The sequence below is a fragment of the Neodiprion virginianus genome, chromosome 3 (assembly GCF_021901495.1).
Source record: "Neodiprion virginianus isolate iyNeoVirg1 chromosome 3, iyNeoVirg1.1, whole genome shotgun sequence".
In the NCBI taxonomy this organism is placed as follows: Eukaryota; Metazoa; Arthropoda; class Insecta; order Hymenoptera; family Diprionidae; genus Neodiprion; species Neodiprion virginianus.
The window spans coordinates 37,352,193-37,370,768 of record NC_060879.1 but is presented as its reverse complement, the minus strand read 5'-3'; the positions used below and the strand labels follow the sequence as shown (position 1 = coordinate 37,370,768).

The 18,576-nt window shown below is 42.0% G+C and overlaps 1 protein-coding gene across 2 annotated transcripts; it reads left to right on the top strand.

Moving 5' to 3' along the window:
* The first annotated feature begins 4,921 nt into the window (after positions 1 to 4,921).
* On the top strand, positions 4,922 to 15,426 carry LOC124301223 (transient receptor potential cation channel subfamily V member 5). Of its 2 annotated transcripts, XM_046756013.1 has the most exons (17): positions 4,924 to 5,609; positions 9,597 to 9,863; positions 10,632 to 10,810; positions 10,884 to 10,971; positions 11,049 to 11,225; positions 11,314 to 11,503; positions 11,565 to 11,718; positions 11,794 to 12,048; positions 12,122 to 12,204; positions 12,420 to 12,902; positions 12,974 to 13,139; positions 13,257 to 13,518; positions 14,008 to 14,171; positions 14,246 to 14,362; positions 14,780 to 14,905; positions 14,992 to 15,200; positions 15,297 to 15,426. In XM_046756013.1, exons 2-16 carry the CDS (start codon positions 9,773 to 9,775, stop codon positions 15,157 to 15,159), a joined length of 2,703 nt encoding a protein of 900 aa, XP_046611969.1. In that variant the 5' UTR covers positions 4,924 to 5,609; positions 9,597 to 9,772; the 3' UTR covers positions 15,160 to 15,200; positions 15,297 to 15,426. The 2 variants fall into 2 exon arrangements, 1 of the variants encoding a protein (XP_046611969.1); XR_006907425.1 differs by lacking the exon at positions 15,297 to 15,426 and having other exon boundaries at positions 4,922 to 5,609; positions 14,246 to 14,358; positions 14,992 to 15,036.
* The last annotated feature ends 3,150 nt before the right edge of the window (positions 15,427 to 18,576 follow it).

Genomic DNA, 18,576 nt, shown 5'->3' with positions numbered 1-18,576 from the left:
GGCTTACGCTATCCTAACCGAACCAACGAATGAGTGGACTCCGCAACTCGTTTAAAACAACCTATCGCCGCACGCAAGAACGCTAATGTTACACTTTAGAGTTCCGCGCTTTGTATCTTTATCCCTAATTACCCGAGCCAGGCACGCGAGCTCCAATTTTTCCGTCCTTTAACCGAACGCCGATCCTTCGATCACTCCATTTCTTACTCCCGATTTCGAGACAAAATTAAGAAGCCTCGCAACGAGAGAACAAAGTCGTTGAATCGACCGAATGTGCGGTCACGGGCGGCAAGATGAATATTCATTTGCGTAGATTCAAGATCTGTTGGTCTAACAAAATGTTTGCTTCATTTAAATAGTCCAGCCAAATATTTTGTTAGACCGACAGATATTGAATTAACACGAAAAAATATTAACTTCGCCACACGTGACCGCACATTTTGTCGGTTCCACGACTATTTTCTCACAGTTAATTTTTGCGGATTAATTCAAACAATTTACAGTGACATAAACTAAGCGTTAAGCTCGATGAATCCGGTTACTTGATTCCATTGATGACCCCCGATTGGCATTCTCAAAAGAAATGACCTGTTCGTTTTCAGGTTCCGGCTTGATTATTTGTCTGACGAAAATTTTGTGGGCGTGAAAATTGATTTCTTGAAAAAAACACATAATCATTCTCGTCATATTCAAATTTATAAACTACGAATTTAGACACATTTTTCGGAAAAAAATGTTGACTGATACGCTGATCTCGTTTGGTCAAATTGCAATTAAAAACCTTCGTTTACAGATGACGAGAACTGATCAGCGTCAAAATACTGTTTTTTTTTTTTTATATATATCATTCAAAGATGTGTTTATCGAGCTATCATTTGATGGTTACTCATTCCCGGGTGAAACGAAAGACTAACCAGTTTCTAAACGAAACGGTTCTGACCCTCTCGCGTAGATAACGAGTTTATAAGTACGCATCGAGATCCGACTACTAATGCTAGAGAATTATAATTCGGTGAGGCAATCCTGACAAAACGGAGTAAAAACAAAAGTCATAATCGGTATAAATAATCGCAGAAATTTTTTTCTTTTTTTCACCCTATGAGCAGAAGATGTATATCACCTTTATATTCCAAACGTGTCGTTATTGTAAGCAGCCGACTGGTTTTTACCCGGTGAAAAAAATTGCAAACATTTCGTACACGGAGTAATTAGTGCGACCACTTATGAATCGGCACGAGCCTAGAGTCTCGAATTTTTTCATTTACCATATTAATCCGCTTAAGTGGCAGCCAAAATTTATCTCACGCCCATTTGTAATTCATCTATTAAATCAGAGTGTGTAATAAACGGTTCATTATCAGACGCACGCTTGTAGAAAACTGACATATCTGCTCTTAAAGACGACACAAATAACCTGCGTAGAAACGCGCTATCAAATTTCGATATCCGATTGCTGTGCCGAGATACCTGGCGAGAAGTTATTCAAAGTCTCAAGTGGCAATGCGCTGATTGTTCTTACCACTCGATGCAAACTGCATCAGTGCAGTCGGGCCGATAATCTCGTTTTGTAATCGATTTCCGGGAACGGAGAAAGATATCTGATAGAATTGCGACGTTGTCATATAGAACCGAGAGTTTCGTTTTCTTCGTGATTGACATCACGGTCTGTTGACTTAAGATAAGACACGAAAAACTTGGAAAAGATAAAGAGGTGCCTCGAATTGGCTCCTTGATTAAAATTGACTAGCAAAAAGAGTGTGTAGAGTATTAATTATTATCTCATGGAAACAGGAGAAAGGGTCGTTAAATTATTAATCAAGGGATGATTCGATTCGGGTGAATCACTTTTACCGAGTGGCTGCGTAATTTGGCATGTTGGGATCATTCTCGAGCTGACAAGCCGTCGCGATAAGCTGGCGCCGCGGAATGTTCCCGGAAAGAGTGCCGGAATTTAAATGGATTGCAAACAGAGATTTTGAAAAGATTTGACTCGGATAATATACTGCCAATCTTCATCACGCCGTCATACCCGCCAAAGATACTCTCGACGAATTCCGATGCCTGGCTAAATGTACAAGGAAAAGCTCGTCAAGCTGCAGACGGATGGGTAATTTCTCCAATTCGTCAAGGTGGAGCTGAAATTTTGGAAATAACGTTCGATCTAAATTTGCAAAAGTTATATTATCTCAACAGTTATGGAGGTGAAACTTGGTCGGAGGTTCCAACAGTTTCCTCTGCGGACATTGTGACCTTATAAATGATCCGGTCGCTGTGGATTCTGCGGTGATTTAATAATTATGATGGTTTTATCCGCAAAGTTTTCTTACGTTAATCCACATCCCGGATATCCTGTCCTTGTCATGGCGATAACACCGTGGATAAGGATGGAATTTTTTTCTCTACGTCTAGACGATGCTCTTCAGAGGTCAATCGTGGAATCAAACTAATTGTTCCTCTCGACTAATTCCTGGGTTCTTAGCGGACCTGCGCTCATAAAGCTCGCCGGCGATGAGGCTATTTTTAAAAATTGCCCAATTAATTGCGAAACTCCTTTGTAATGAAACGGACGAAGAATTCAGTAGCACACAGTGTTCAAGAAAGTTGAGCACTCGCGACACATGTATATTATTGTTCGATGCAGTCATTAATTCGAATCGAAAAATCATACGTTCGAATGGAAAATATTTTATTGTTGGAAGAAGATTGATAAAGTGGACGATTAATCTCGCGCAACTGGAAAGGTTAAAATCGGAATCTCATTCTCGGCAGCGGAAGGTCTGAATGATTAAACCAACCGAAATAGTAGGGCAGTCTCGACGTGTGGCGTGAAATAATTTCTCAGTCCACAAATCACCGATAAATTACGGTTGAATTCGTTAGTTACGGTGGAGTTGAGCCTGAAAGCGAAGAAAAACATCGCTTGGGAGCGGAAGAAGGTGTAAAAAAAAAAAAATATGTCTACGGATGACGGATACCACTAGCTCTTCAAAAATTCAAGCGTAAAATGCTTTTTCCATGTAAACGAGGAACAAAACCCGTTCAAATTCTGTCGCTCCTACGAGTTACGACAGCTCAAAGCTCCGACGTTACTATCCTCCACTACGTAGACGCTTGGGAGAAAACGAGGTGTGTGAGCTTTTTTACTATTTAATATCCTGACCTTACTCGCATTGTGTGAACGATGCCTCGAGGCCGCGACTTCGGTTCCTGGCTTATAGAACTAATTTCTATACGTCGGTGACAATGCCTGGCCACATGTGTTCGGCATGCAGTATTCACGCCGTTCCAACTCTCTGGATCCCATGAGTGTCGGTTTTCTTGCAACAGCAAAGTCGGCCCGTTGTTCTGGCTGCCACATGTCTGCGCTCTGTATTCCGTCGACGTAAAACACTCGATACTAGCTTTGTCAAAAAGATATACGTTACACCTAGAGAAATGCGCAAATTTTTGATTTCTCTATCAGCTTGGCGAAATTCGTCGGTGTAATCGTTCAAACTTCACTTTACTCTATGCGCGTCTTCCGCTGTATTGTTATTCTATTTTTATTTATTCTTTTATACTTCTACAATTAGTTTCACCTCTGTGTGTTTTATTGTTTTTTTTCTTTTCTTCTTGTTTCCGCTTTGCTTGTGTTTCTAATTCTTGCCCAATATTACCACGGGCATAATAAACATGGACAAGAAGAAGAAGAAAGAAGAAAAAAAATGTTCGTATGTAATTGTGACGAATTGCTTCGACCTTATCGAAAGTGAGACCGGTGGGTGGCAAAACATCTTCGGTCATGCGATTGAAACATGACATTTCGAAAGAAGGACAATTATGGACCAGTACGTCATAATCGTAGATCGTTCATCGATGGCGAGTCAAATTGTTTCAGCGCTACAAACTTGTATCGAGAATTGGAAGTGACGTCCGAACCTCTGAAAATCCGTATTCACTTTTTGTCTTAATGAACGATAATATTTTGGTTTGATTTATCAAATATTATCTCTATCCGTTCTTGCGATATATCAGCAAATTTTTTTCCTCGTTTTAACGAAAAAAACAAAGCAAGTAATAGCAACAATCCTCTGCTCAGGTATAAACCGAACCTATCCAGACTTGAGGAAAAGTTTTCAACCATCCGAATACACAAAGCGAACGGTCATTATTTCTCCTCGCATCCTATGCATACACAAAATTTCGAAGGCGATTTATTTTTGCCGTAAGATTTATGAGGATGAAAGAAGCGCGCTGAGATACTCGGCTTCTGGTTATTCGGCGAGATGTCGATGGTCAAGACTCACCTGTTTTCGGAATATTCTAAGGCAGGTATAGCGGCGAACGTCGGCGAGCGAGGGACTCGATTTTCATCTCCGATAGTCGAAGGGCCTTGGGCCTTGTGCTCGGGATGACGCAACGCCCGAACCCAGGGCCAGCAAAGCCCATTTCGTATTGGATACGCGGCCATAACTAACGTATAAAACAAATTCTCTCTGTCGCAGACCCAGCGTTTCGATGTCATGAATTTTTATTCCCAGCTAAACTGCCACACTGCGGACCAGTCGACAAGGCCTAACTCAACGTCTTCGTATCGCGTTACTCAATTTCTTTAATGAATCTGTGAACCGCGTATCGACGGAACACTTACGACAATTGTCGGATCGTAAATCACTTGAGATTCGTTGACTGAAGATCCGACCGTTAAGTCAATTCCACGATTTATCGTGGGCAAATAAAAATCAGGATTAATAAACATTGCCGATGAAAATCCCCGAAAGAACACTTCGTATCGATGTGTATTCCGTTACAGGGGATAATCTACAGCCGAAATCACGATTTCGTATTTCCCTCAATGTCCCAAACATGCCGAAGCTTCCAATGCGAGATCCCCCCCTGTCGAAGGCATCGACGTGTTCAGGTCCGAATGAGACGTTCAAGCTCTCCGCAGTAAATACCCGTCACTACTTGAGTGAGATCGTTTATACCAGGGCAATAAAGTAGGGCTTACATATTGGGCCGAGTGAAGAGCCGTCTCTGTGTTTTATTTTTATTCCTAAATACCGCGTAGAGCGAAAAAGTTTTACAATCTTAGGACGAATATGAGGTTCTTTATACGAATATGACGAGCGGCTGTCGTAAATCAACTGACATTTAGTATTTCCGCGGTAAATCGTGCCGATAATCATTGACTGTACGAATATTTACCTGCAATATTTCACCGCACGAATTCGGTCTTAATATTTATGCATAAACTCAGCACGTTGAATCGATGATTCGGAAGAGTAAGTTAATTTCACGGGCGATTTATCTTTCTGTCAGCAAATTATCGCCGTTGTTGAACGCGACTTTTTTTTCTTTCGTCAATAAAACTTACGACGTGAGTCGTCGGTAACGATACCACTGATTGGTATTCTGGTTTCAGTTTATTACATTCGTCCTGGCGCAACGAGCCGAATAATTTTTTTATTTACCAAAACGATCGATCATATGATTTTTCGCGGTGTAGATCCTCCATTTCGGAACTGATTGATCACGCTGCCGGGGGTCGGGGGTGAAATATTTTTGGAGTGGTGTATTGGCGTGGATAAATTGCGAAGTTGATCTTCAACGTGAACACAACAAGGCACGTAAGCCTACCTCTATATTTTATACTACACGTGAGTCTGGCTCACCGATAATAATTTTAACTCGGTGTAAGAACAATCCTCCGATTAGCCTGAATAACTTCCTCGTAGCTTCGGTGCTTTCATAATACCGAACGTTATGAATAGCTGCACTGGTTTTACCACGATCAGAATAAAGCGGCCAGCTTGCATCACGACCTGATTAGGAGAAGGCTGATATCGAAAAATCTGTTAAGGAATTAACGAATCGTCAAAACCGATTGTTCGCAACGTCGTGTTCAAGCTTATGAACGTTGCGCGAGAATGAATGTGATTTCTACTAATCAAGCTCTTTCGGAAGCTCCCGATGTCGAAAGTTAAGACTTGAAGAATTTCATTCCAGAATATTTGCATCAATTTATGTGATACATCAGTCTGTGAGTATGTTTTCACATTCTTGTGTTAAAGACAGAAAACCAGCAGGACTGCCCAGATATTGTAGCAAGAAAACTGGTGAAACACGTATAATTTTTAATTCGTTATGAGACCGTTTGGTATTCTTGATTCGGCTCTGATTTAACAAAACTAAAAATTTATATCGGCGAATATTTTTTTATATACTCGCAAATTACAGAGCGAGATTTTCCAGCGCAGTTATGTTGCAGCTATATTCAAATCACACCTCGCTCTGCTATCTAAGCCACACATCATAATATCGTTTACGGATACGGAGCGTCGTCGGTTTATTTGGTTTCCTCCGCAAGCTGTTAGCAGCTTGGATATCACACCAGAAATGTCCCTCAATACTGACATAAGACTATCAAGTTACCGCAGGGTGTTAGAAGACCTTTTTTCCGGTAAAACTTGATCGAGGATTCTGAAATTTCAAGATAATAATATCGTCAAAGGAGAAAAGGATGGCCTGGGCCCTCAGGTTTCGCCTTTTCCCATAGTTGATTATCTTCTTCACTTAAATGAAACATACTTAGTAGCATGACGTTTTAAAAATGAGGACAAAATAATATTTCTTTTATTACCGATATTCCAGATGTAAGAATTTCAAACCGCAATTCAAAGGCTGGTTGATGAGTGCAATAAAACGAAGCTTACACCTTTTTCCTGCGGCCGTGATTTGTTTGTGAAATATTTTTTATCACGTCCTGCAGATAATCATAATCATGAACTCTTGCGCTGCTTCGATTCATCGTTACAACATGTAAGTAACACAGAAGCGTATTGTTTTAAGATTTCGGTGATGAATAAAACAAAGCAATTCCATCACTTCTGCAGTCTGAGAGTTTGAGCGGTCGAAGACCAATTACAATAACGGCGGAGTTTGAGGAAGAATGAATAAATAAAAGATTGGCATAGTTGAAGGAGGAAAAAGAGACACAACTGGTCGTAAAACTCAGGATCGCTTGATAGGTATAATAGAGAGGACAGACGTATTTTTATCGTTATTTACATCGCCTTGAAAATTTTAAAAGCTGTTCGAATAACGACCGAATGGCGAATGGAAGCTTTTTCGGGACGTAAGAATATTTGCGTAACGTGAATGCAACTGAGAATTTTAATGGGACGATTATGGAACATTCGGCCCCGCTTCACTCGTCGCGGTTTCGTCGTCACTCTTTCATCACCAAAAGCTCGACACGGCATAGCGTGAAGTAAGTCACCAGGTCGAAACAATTAATTGTATACCTGTCTCGATTCATTCTTAAGCCAAGTCTGATGAATGGCTGCAGGTTTGCCAGACCAGCGATTGTCTCCAGCGGCTCTCAGTGGACTGTAAGTAAATTCTTTCAGGTAACCGCGAACAAGCGACTCTAGTAACAGTACCAACCAACGTCTTGGACGACTGCGTAAGTCATTGATGGCAAGTATTTCTGGTTACGTGTACCTCGCACAAAAGTGGCTAGTGACTTTCAGACTTGGTGAACGAAGAGTGTCTCCAAAAACATGTTTTCCTCATCAACGCGTACTCGCGGATCACATTTTTTTCTCTTTTCACCGCGTCACAGACAACTTTGACAAATTCTGTATGGCGGCCAACTCGAAAATACAGTTTTTGCTACCATCTATGGACAGGCCTGCTCTAAATTCTGCACGCTTTTTGGAGCGGTGACGTGGCTTTCCATTCTCTGCAGGTAGCCGATATCCTTGGAAGCGTGCGCAGCCGAATTAAGGACTATGGTCCAGATTGCAAATAGGCGTCAGGTCAAAAGACTTTCGTAATATCACATTCAGCATGTGTAGTCATGCAGCTTCAAACGCATTAGAAGTATTACTCATGTACCCTGCGCCTGTCGCGTTCGTCACAATACGCGGTTTGAATATTTGGAACCTTTTGTATATTCTCAACGCTTGTGTCTATCGGCTTCGAGAGTGTTTCAGCGCGCCATGGCGTCACGCTGAAAGAGAAGTCGATCGTAAAAGAAACCGCAATAATAATCTCACCACCACCGGCAGAGTGGCGGTCGACGTGTTACGCGACGTTTAAATAACCAAAGAACTGTATTTTATCTAAATACCGAAGATAGTGGACTAAAACTAAGCAGCACGTATTTTTTTTTTTATCTGCGATTAAACATTTTAATGGGGAAAAACCACCCTCCAAAGTAACGCATGTCAAAAGGCGAATTAATAGTTTCACCCACAAGAACATAATATTTTATAATCAATCCAACTGGAAACGTTATCTCGTAACGAGAAATGAAAAATGTAATTTTCTCAATTTAAAAAAACAAAATAAAAAAAATTGTCAAATCGCTCCTTGACATGCCTTAAATCGGAAGGTTGTCTCACCACCACAGAGTGTTCAATGGCAGATAAAAAAAAATGTACGTATCACTTAGTTTTTAGTCTACCGTAACACATTGAAAAAGACATCGAATCGGATATGGCGACCCGGAATACCTTCCTTGTCAATTTTCTCAGGTATAAATGCTCGATTGATTTTAGTCGCAGGTCTTCTGTATAATTGAAGATCTTGTGGCGTCGATCTTCGGATCAATTACACCGATGACGAATCAGAGGAAGCAAATTCTTCTGATTGACAACTTATGTATTATGCGTAAATGATCGCCTGCTTTGGTTGCCGGTGTTGTCGTTCAAGTCTTTTTAACGACAGTCGGACTGTTTACGACCGAGACATGGTCGCGGTTTAAATCCATGGTTTCACCTCGAGAGAACATTTTTTCATCAGTAGGTGTCATGTTTTCGTACCTGAATGCGTAACACCCGTTAATTGACTCGTTGCGTCATGGTTTATTTATATGATCACTCCCGTGACGTCACTTCCGTGGCAAACTAACAGACTGCTGGTACGTTATCAGTTGATTCGTATTCACCGGGTACTGAATGTTACATTTGTTTGCAATACAAATAAAAATTGTGAAGAACTTTTTTCCACATTTTATACGTACTATTATTTCGCGTTATTAATTTCGGCGAAATGCTTATGCTCTTCAACTTCCTTTCCGCCCTCTTTGTCTTCCGAAGCCTCACCAAAGTTTTTAGGCTCTCATTCGCGTAAATAATAACGTACTTCCTTTGCGCTCCTTTCTGCCATACCTTACATTTCGAAGTACATTACAGTTCGTAAATGACACCGTATTTGTATAAGTAACTCGAGAAATCTTCATATCATTGCTAAACACTTGAAAGTAGTAAGAAAAATGGAAGTAATAAAATTTTTTTACCGTTGCAAAAGACCAACGCCGCAGAACTCCTGGGACTTTCAGGGCATACAATCGATTTGTACTCTCTACTATTTACCAACAAATTACCGGACTTTGTCGTTTCTTGGCTCCCGAGTTCCCATTACCAATAACTTTTTTCAGGGAGGGAAGCCGAGTTTCACGTTCCTGTGATTCGGAAATATTTGAGGATAAAATTTGGGTTGTGCCTCAAAAGATCCAGAGTACCGTGGAGGGTCGAAAATTGTTCTCGAAGATTTCATGTTTTATGCGAAAGGCAATGGAGTTTACAAGAATTGAACGGTGTTCACAGGTAGTTTCACGGTTCTGGAAGATAACTTTGGATAATCGATAGCCCAGCCGTGCCATGGCAACGAATATTGTTAGGAGAGTGAGGTCAGTTTCAGAATGCTGCCCCTTTACTCTACCGCGTAACTCGGTCGTAAATGACAAGAGGTTTCGGGCTTGTGACGAAAAGAATAACGTAAAATGGGTAACACCGAGAGCAATGTTACGAGTGGCGTGAAGAAACAGACGGACACATCGTCAATCTTGCTGTACAAGCTGGTAGATTTGAAAGGTGAGCGCACGATTTTGATATTTGGAAAAAATACTTCGTCAACGATCTTTGGAAAAATTTGGCGAATAATTAAGTCAAGGTGAGAAATGAATGCGAGAATGGCAAAGTGAGGTCAACTAAGATGCGGCGGCAATATTACGGTAAATTTCGGAAGTGAACACGATATTCACTCACGTTTGTTTCGGCTGTCACTATTACGAACCCTGCGAGTTTAAAACACTCGCACTCGTAACGGAATCCTGAACTCATTTCCATATTTACGAAACATACGTAACAATGCAATGATAAATTATGTTAGGACTACGCTATTTATACACGAGCGAAGCTATACGCGGCAAGAGTACGAAAATAAAGCCGGCGTTCCTGAAATTTTTCGGCCTCTATCTCTTTAACCGTCTCTGCCATAAGCGCGTCGGCGTCCATACATAATCGGCAAGTGAAGTGCTAACGGCTAACCAGTTCGAGTGTCTGCAGACTCAAGATAATATATTATACCGGAATGCTTGCAGCAGTGACGTAATTTGACCGGCGTTCCATTAGAGATATTATTTTGGCCAGGCTGCCTGTAATTATCAATATTTAGTTCCACTACCCATTCCTCTCCTTTGATTCGGCTTCACAACGCACGTCCGACTATCGCTTTCGATTGCCAACGCACGTACCGAAATTCCTGTACCGTAAGCCGGCGATTTGCAAGCAGTTTATTAGCTTCCAACATGTAATGAATACCCTCCAATTTTCGCCAATATTTGCTCGGTAATTATACAGGCGGAGGTCTACTCGTTGACATGATGAAGAGAGCTGCTCAGACGAAACAATTTGCCGAGCTTGACCACGCGATGAGGACCAAAGTTGAGCCCTTTTTGTACAACAAGGGCAGAGGGAAGTGGATACCGATCAGCAAACTGGTACTCTTGCGGAACAAGGAACGACCTAGACATAAAATGGTAGGATACGGGGAGTCGTAAAAAGTCCGCTCGGACTCTCGTCACAGCGTCAAGTCTCCTCAAAAATTTTCAGTTACCAGTACTGAGAGCCATGGAAAATCCGGGTGAATACGACATCGACAAAGACCTTGGCGACGAGGAGATCGACGAGGACAAAATAGGTTCGCACATTTATTGTACATTTTTTGTTTCATCAAGTGATCCCGGGACCTTCGGTCATGTAGAATTTCATTCCTAGATAAAAGCAAGTACAGAGAAGTCTGTTGGTCTTTGAGCGAAAGAGGCGCGGTTGGAGAGACCATTCTGCATCTCTGCATGTTAAATGCAACGGCGATTCACGCCGACTTGGCCAAACGTCTGTTGAGGTTCTATCCAAAGCTAATAAACGACATTTACATCAGCGATGAGTACTATGGTGGGTTGAGGAGCTCGAAGAAGATCAACGATGCACGCAGGTTCGAATGAGAATCATATTTTCTTTATCATTCGGGTAACAATTCCAGGTGAAAACGTACTGCACATCGCAATCGTGAACGAGGATCCTGCGATGGTGAAATTCTTACTGGACAGTGGAGCAGACGTCCACGAGAGATGTTTTGGGAATTTCATGTGCCCCGAGGATCAGAAAGCGTCAAGAGCCGACAGCGTGGAGCATGAATGGGTTTGCGTTGCGCCGGAAACGAATTACAAAGGGTAGATATACTCGTTTTGCGGTGCTCTTCTCGTACTATACGGTCATTTTTTACCATCGCAGTTACGTATATTGGGGAGAGTATCCGCTGAGTTTTGCAGCCTGCCTGGGCCAGGAAGAATGTTATCGTTTGATGCTCGCACGTGGTGCCGATCCCGACAAGCAGGACACAAACGGCAACACGGTTCTACACATGTTGGTCATTTATCAAAAGCTTGTGAGTGGTACGAATTGGAATGGTTTGGTTTAGAGTCTGGAGATCTCTTATGTGACATTCGGTGCGTACGTTTAGGCAACCTTTGATATGGCCTACGAAGTGGGAGCCTCACTAGCGATCAGAAACGTTCAATTTTTGACACCGTTGACTCTGGCTGCAAAATTGGCGCGCATCGAGATGTTTTTCCACATTTTAAACATCGAACGAGAGATATATTGGCAAATCGGCAGCATTACTTGCGCAGCTTATCCTTTATCGTTGATCGATACCATAGACATTGCCACTGGTAGAATTAGCAACAATTCTGCGCTAAATTTGGTCGTCTTTGGTGTAAGTTTGCCTGAAATGGACACATATGCCGTTACCGCACAGACATAATTTCATCACCGGTCGTTGGTTTTAGGACAAAGATGAACATTTGGAGCTGATGGACGGCGTGCTGGTGGATCTTTTAAATGCAAAGTGGAACACGTTTGTCAAATCAAGGTAAACCGATGGAATGTTGTAAACAAGCCTACCGTGCTCGTCTCGAGTGTACTCCACCTCGATACTGTGACGTTATTTACGATACGTTGATCTCATCGCTTCATTCCTAAGATTTCCACATGATTCGACAAAAATCGAACGCTTCTCAAACGAGAGAAAGAATTCAATGCTATACAACATTGACCCTAATGTATTCAACTGAATGATATTTACAGGTTCTATCGGCAGTACTTCTTGTTCTGTTTCTACTTTTTAATTTCCTTGGTGAGCTTCACCCTCAGACCAGGACCAGTGACCAAAGCGACGCCCACGTCGAGTCCGCTGTCACTGTCAACGGTTGAGGAAATTTCGAAGCTGGCTAAAAATTTGACGACATCTCTTGCCTCGAACATAACATCGCTAGTGAGCATATCACCGGGCGCAGTAAACTGGCTGAGTTCTCAAATAGCATTGAACATCACCTCGTCACTGGAAGAGATTCTCGTCGCATTGCTGCTCAGAGGACTTTCATCAACGGAATCAACCGTGACCGAGATCAGTTCCCGTTCGGATGAAAATTTCACAACTGTTGGCGAAAATGTGACCACTGGATTTGACTACCTGTCTACAGCCGTCTACAGCATTTTGAGTGAGAACACGACTTTCTTCGGTTTAAACTGGACGATCTCAGCTTCGGACGTTGAGAACGAAGGCAGCTGGTAATGCATAATTACGAGTACTGCCAAAGTCAGAAATATAAATAGGTAGTAATCTGAGTGCACGGTCGTAGGTGGAACGTATTGACGACCGAATGCAGGCTGATGGACGTGACGGGAAGTACTGCGAAGGTCCGACTGGTTGCCGAAATTCTGATGGAGCTTGGGGCGATTTTATACATAGCGGCAGCGCTACGAGAGGCGAGATTTCTCGGGCTTAATATGTTTATAGAAAACCTGGTCAGTTCGCTGGAGAAATGACGGCGGGCCGTAAGAGAAACGTTGTTTTCATCGCGGTTGGCGAGATTTACGAGTCACAAGTATGGTGAAGTCGGATCGAAAACTTTTGTTTAACAGATGACCGCACCGTCCCGGGTCATGTTCCTATTCGCGTGCGCCATTCTGCTCTCTTTTCCAATTTTGAGGCTGACTTGTGCCGACGAGGTTGAAGACATGCTGGCTGTTGTCGTGATGCTGACCCTGGCACCGTACTTCTTGTTCTTCTGCAGAGGCTTCAAGACCGTCGGTCCCTTCGTCGTCATGATATACAGAATGATCATGGGTGACCTTTTGAGATTCGTATCGATATACATGGTCTTCGTTATGGGATTTTCGCAAGGTAGAATATCCCACCTTGATTTTTCGTTCGGATCAACTCGCGTCTGCCGTCGAGTCGGGTTCACAATCTCTTTTCCTTTTATATACCGCATCTGGGATTGTTCGTAGTGGAATAAATTACGTTGGTTTGTGTCCTTAACATTGACAACTTCCCACGCTCTAATGTTGACATGTCGACTTTCTTGCCCACGCTCTATTTGCAGGGACAATGCCACTGTTCCTGACTCTGGTCAGAACTCATTTGGTCCTAATATTGATTATGAGGCACGCGATGATGTCAGCGAAAGACCGCGCGGCCGGTGTTGTCACGTAACAAAGCTTGAATATCACCACCTGTTGCTCAAATTCGCATCTTTCTTCGTGCAATTCAACCTAACAGGAAAAGCTTCTACCATATCAAAATTGATGAACAGTAGAGCCTGAGAATTTTTGGACGTAATTTTGACACTGTGTCGTAGAAAAAGTCTGAATAAAACTTGACGTTTTTCAGCTTATTATATAATCTTTCTTTCCTTCAACAAAAACGGTACGGAACCTGACAATCCTGTACCTTCTCCGATGGAAAGTATAATGGCCATGTTTCTGATGAGCATGACCAATTTCGGAGATTATTACGGTGCTTTTGAGAACACTCACCATAAAACAGAAGCTAAGGTATCGTCTTTCACTTCCCACGTACGATATTCAAGTGATCTTTGAGATTCGTGAACAGTTTCGTTTCATTTCAGTGTCTTTTCGTCGTGTACATGGCCATTGTAGCGATCTTATTGGTCAACATGTTAATCGCCATGATGGGCAACACTTACCAAAAAATCGCTGAGACCCGGAATGAATGGCAAAGGCAGGTACGCGATGGTGGATTTGTCCGCTTCGATGCGTTATTTTATGTATCTGGATACACGAGCTTTAAAACGGTTGCTAAAAGCGACCAGAGAGATGTGTTTCCGTGAATTTATTATGACAAACAGTCTTGATTCAATTGATGACATAGTCGAATTAGCCTAAGTTAGTAATTCGTTGGTGCGATATAATTCCCCAAGCGAATCTTAAATATTGACTAACTGCTAATTTAACCATAAAACACATGTACGTCTAGCCAGTAACTGTATCCTCGTGGGTTAGATAATATAATCGTACGTCGTTAACGAGGCGCCAGCGTAACTTGACAATTTGATTTATTTAATTAATGTCTCTAGCCCTGATCCAACGAATTTACATACTAGACTGTATTTTCATTAAATTTGTATTAATCGATCCCGCAGTGGGCCAGAATAGTTTTGGTCGTTGAGAGAGGCGTGAGTCCCACCGAAAGACTGAAAAAATTAATGGACTATTCCCAACCGATGTCCGATGGACGAAGAGCTCTGGTTCTCAGGTTGAACCAATCCGTGAGCCATTTTCTTTTCGCTGTGTATAATATCTACCAAAACACAAACATCGCAAAAATTAAATGAAATACATATTGTTGTTACAGGAGGCAGACAAGGAAGAGATGAAGGAAATATTGGAGATGAAGAGGGTACACGACAGGTTGGTAAAGAAACGCAAGGAACAGATCCACCAGAACGAAATGAAAAAATCTTCTACTCAAGCGAATTCTGTGCTTGGAAAAGACTTGCACATGAACGACAGTGTGGCGTGACATAGTTCGTTAGTCATGCACTGGCGACTGAATTTGGCACAGTGAGTGTAATAAAAGAGTTTAAACGAAACTGGAACAACTCGTTGCATCAAAAAATTTGTAGCGCATTTCGAACTTGACTTTTTCTTTTATTTCAGACGTAGGAAGTGTGACAATAAAATGACACGCACGTAATACAACTTCGAATTTTTCGAATGTTTAACAGACATTGCACACCTTGTTCAACGTTCATGCGTTTACTTAAATTACTTTCAAAAAATATACATTATACAGTAATGACAGGTTCTTCTACATCGTTTACCTTATACTATTTTTAAACTTTATTTATCTAGAAAATTATTGGTAGGAACACGTATTTCGGTTGGTCTTTTCGTTGTCAAGTGAAGAAATTAGCGGCTGGTACTTTGACGGGCATTTGGTGCCTCAGCTCGGCTTTTTCAGAGATAATGTACAACAAACGATTCGACATGTTCGAGGTCGCCAGCGATTTTCGAGTTCTTCTCGACGATCGTGATCTCGGTATGTTCAGCGAAGGAAAATCCGAAAGGTTCGTAGAGCGCAAGACTGCAGAGGAAAACAGTGGGCCGCGTGGTGATTCATATTGGATCGGGAGAGAAGGAGTCTGGAGCATAAAAAATTCCGAGATGCAGTCGTCGAAAGCGTAGTAACTAAATATAGAAATTAAATGGCACGCAAATTGATGCGTGCAGCGAGCATTTATCACATCGGACACATCGCACTTATTACCGAAGGAATTTCCCAGAGTTTTCAAAACAATCACCGAGAAACGAGGGCGGAGCTTTCAAACAAAGATGCTGACGTGAGGATTTTCAAAAGTGAATACATACCGAATGGCACAAATTTTATGGCTCCTTGCAATTCAGCCGTACGGTTGTCGGTGACGTCACGAGGCGTGCAAGCATCTGGCGTCGCGACGCAGCGTCTTTGTTGGAGGTGAAATTTCTTAATTTATTGTTAGAAGTGAAAGCAAAAGGCAAAGCTGCATTTATCATCGGTATAGCAGTGATTGACTCGAGTCAATATGCAACCATAGACAGATAAACGAGAGCCAATCAAACGATTTGAAAATTAAAGCGGCAAGCTTGTAATTAAGGGGAAATTCAACAGTTTTTGCAATGCTTTCCTCGATATTTTCTCCGAACATTACATACTACCATCGTTGATTCTCACTTAATCCCGAAGATTAACGAGCGTGTTGACTTCAGCTATCGCACCGAGCTTCGAGTTGAAAAACAGAAGGGAGCCGAGAATAAAGAATAACAAGATTGTACGCAGGCATAGAAATTAACACTCATAATCACGGTTAAGAACGAATGCAAGGCCTTCGATGGATGAAATATAGCACACACCTATAAATATCTATGAATAACTGTTCGGCAAGTACCTGCACATGTAATTATATACATATATATACCCTACAATTACATCACCTTGATACGGTAAATGATTAACAGATTGCGCAACTCGGCTGGTGATACATGCAGTCGACAATGTTCGATGGTGCACGTGCAGTTATGCGACCAGTGCAACAGTTTCCAATGAATCATAAACATACCTTGTTACGTATCGCTGTAGAATTTTGTAGGGTGCAGGTGGATTGAGACGAATTGCTTTTACATTGCACCCGACACCCTTCAGCCGCAGACTCTTTGGCTTCTGTTGCTCGGTCAATCGAAGTCGAGCTCTGCTTGTTCTGGAAGGATTTTAAGTAAACATTCGGAGGAGATGCCTTCATCTCCGATAATGTCGAGGCATTCCATTCTTCGAACCGGCGCTGAACCTTGGCGCGTTCCATGACCCGGTTCCACGGATCTTTTTCGTTTTCTTTCGGATCAGGGCCAGTCCCCATCACGATACATGTTGGCACCGCATACCTGAAGCCAGATGATCGAGGAAATATTTACAGTTAAACATACGACCGTGACGTCATCACCTACCTTGTCGACGATTTTTTCTGAGAACTACAAATTGGACAATTCGAATTGAAATCGATTGGAAGACTGCTTTGTTTTTTCTCGAAATTTTGAACCGTTTCCTCTTTAGTTGGCCTGTCGTGCGATGGAAGCAATTTGGAACCGCTCTCGAATGATTCGCGCGGTTCGCTGACATCTCCTGATTGTGGGAATAATTTTTGAGGACATGAAACGTACCGAGTGCCGTTCAAATTGTCTCGTTTATTCGCTGTATTTATCTCCGCGAACCTTAATTTTGCTGGAATAAAATATCAGGATTACATCGAGGCTATTTCAACCGTAAAATCGAGATGAATTTATAAGCTATGTAACCAGAAACTATTCGCAAATGAAAGCCTCACCAAGATTATTACTTGCATCGCATATTTCAGCTGATAAATTTGCCATAACATTAGAAATTTTCCGTTGCCTGCTATCCTTGATTTTCAGACTCGATCCTGATTGCGTATCAGTTTTTGTTTCCAGGAGTTCAGCTGGCTGAGACACTCTGTCGGTGGATTGTAATAATTTTAAAGCAACTAGAAATGACTCCAGCGTCTGACAGCCGCTCTCGTTGTTAGATAAAAACAAATCAGAGACTAGAGTTATCGTCCCGATTGATTCGTTCGAAGAGAGGTCATACGTGTCTGTACAGACATCCGTCATAGAGCAGCTGTTCTGTCTTGCAGAAACAGTTGTGCCTATGCTTCGGGTTGAGAGAACCGTTTGCACGCTTGCCGGACTGAAGGATCTTTCGAAAGCAACGTTCAAAGCCTCGTTCGACGAAAACAGTCTGCAAGACGTAAAAATGGATTTGCAGTAACTGTCGTGCGAAAAAATTAGTCGATTTCTCAAAGGACTCACCTATCAGCTATTTTCGGAGTGACCTCGAAGCTGCTGCCAGCATTTCTCAGAGACTTGACGAATCGTCGACATTTTATTTTGTTCACGTGTTCTTCACCCTTGCGTTTGTAATTGTACGTATAATCGGATTGAATCGATGGAGTTAAGTCCGAATCGTCTGTTTCCGAGTCGATAATTAATCGGGCTCTTAAAGGCGAGTAGAAATTTTGGCTCGATCGTTGATCAGAATCCCCGAGAGATCTGTGCCTGAGATCGCGTTTTCTAGGCTCTAAATCGTGCCTGGGACTCCAGGAATTTTTACGACATCGACATCCTCTTACAAAGATGTTTTTTGCCGACCAAACTTTTTCCAGGAATAAATTACCTCCGAATCTCTTCTTTCTCATTTTTAAATTCATACGATTTTCAGAATCGGCATTAATATTCGAGAACGACCCTTTTATCCTAGATAAATTTTCCTTCAATTCGAAATCGGATTCAACGTCCGATTCAATGTAATAATCTGAGTCATAGTCTGCGTCCGGACTTGAATGAAGCTCCTCCAATTTTCGGATCAAACAATCATTTTGTATTTTCGCTT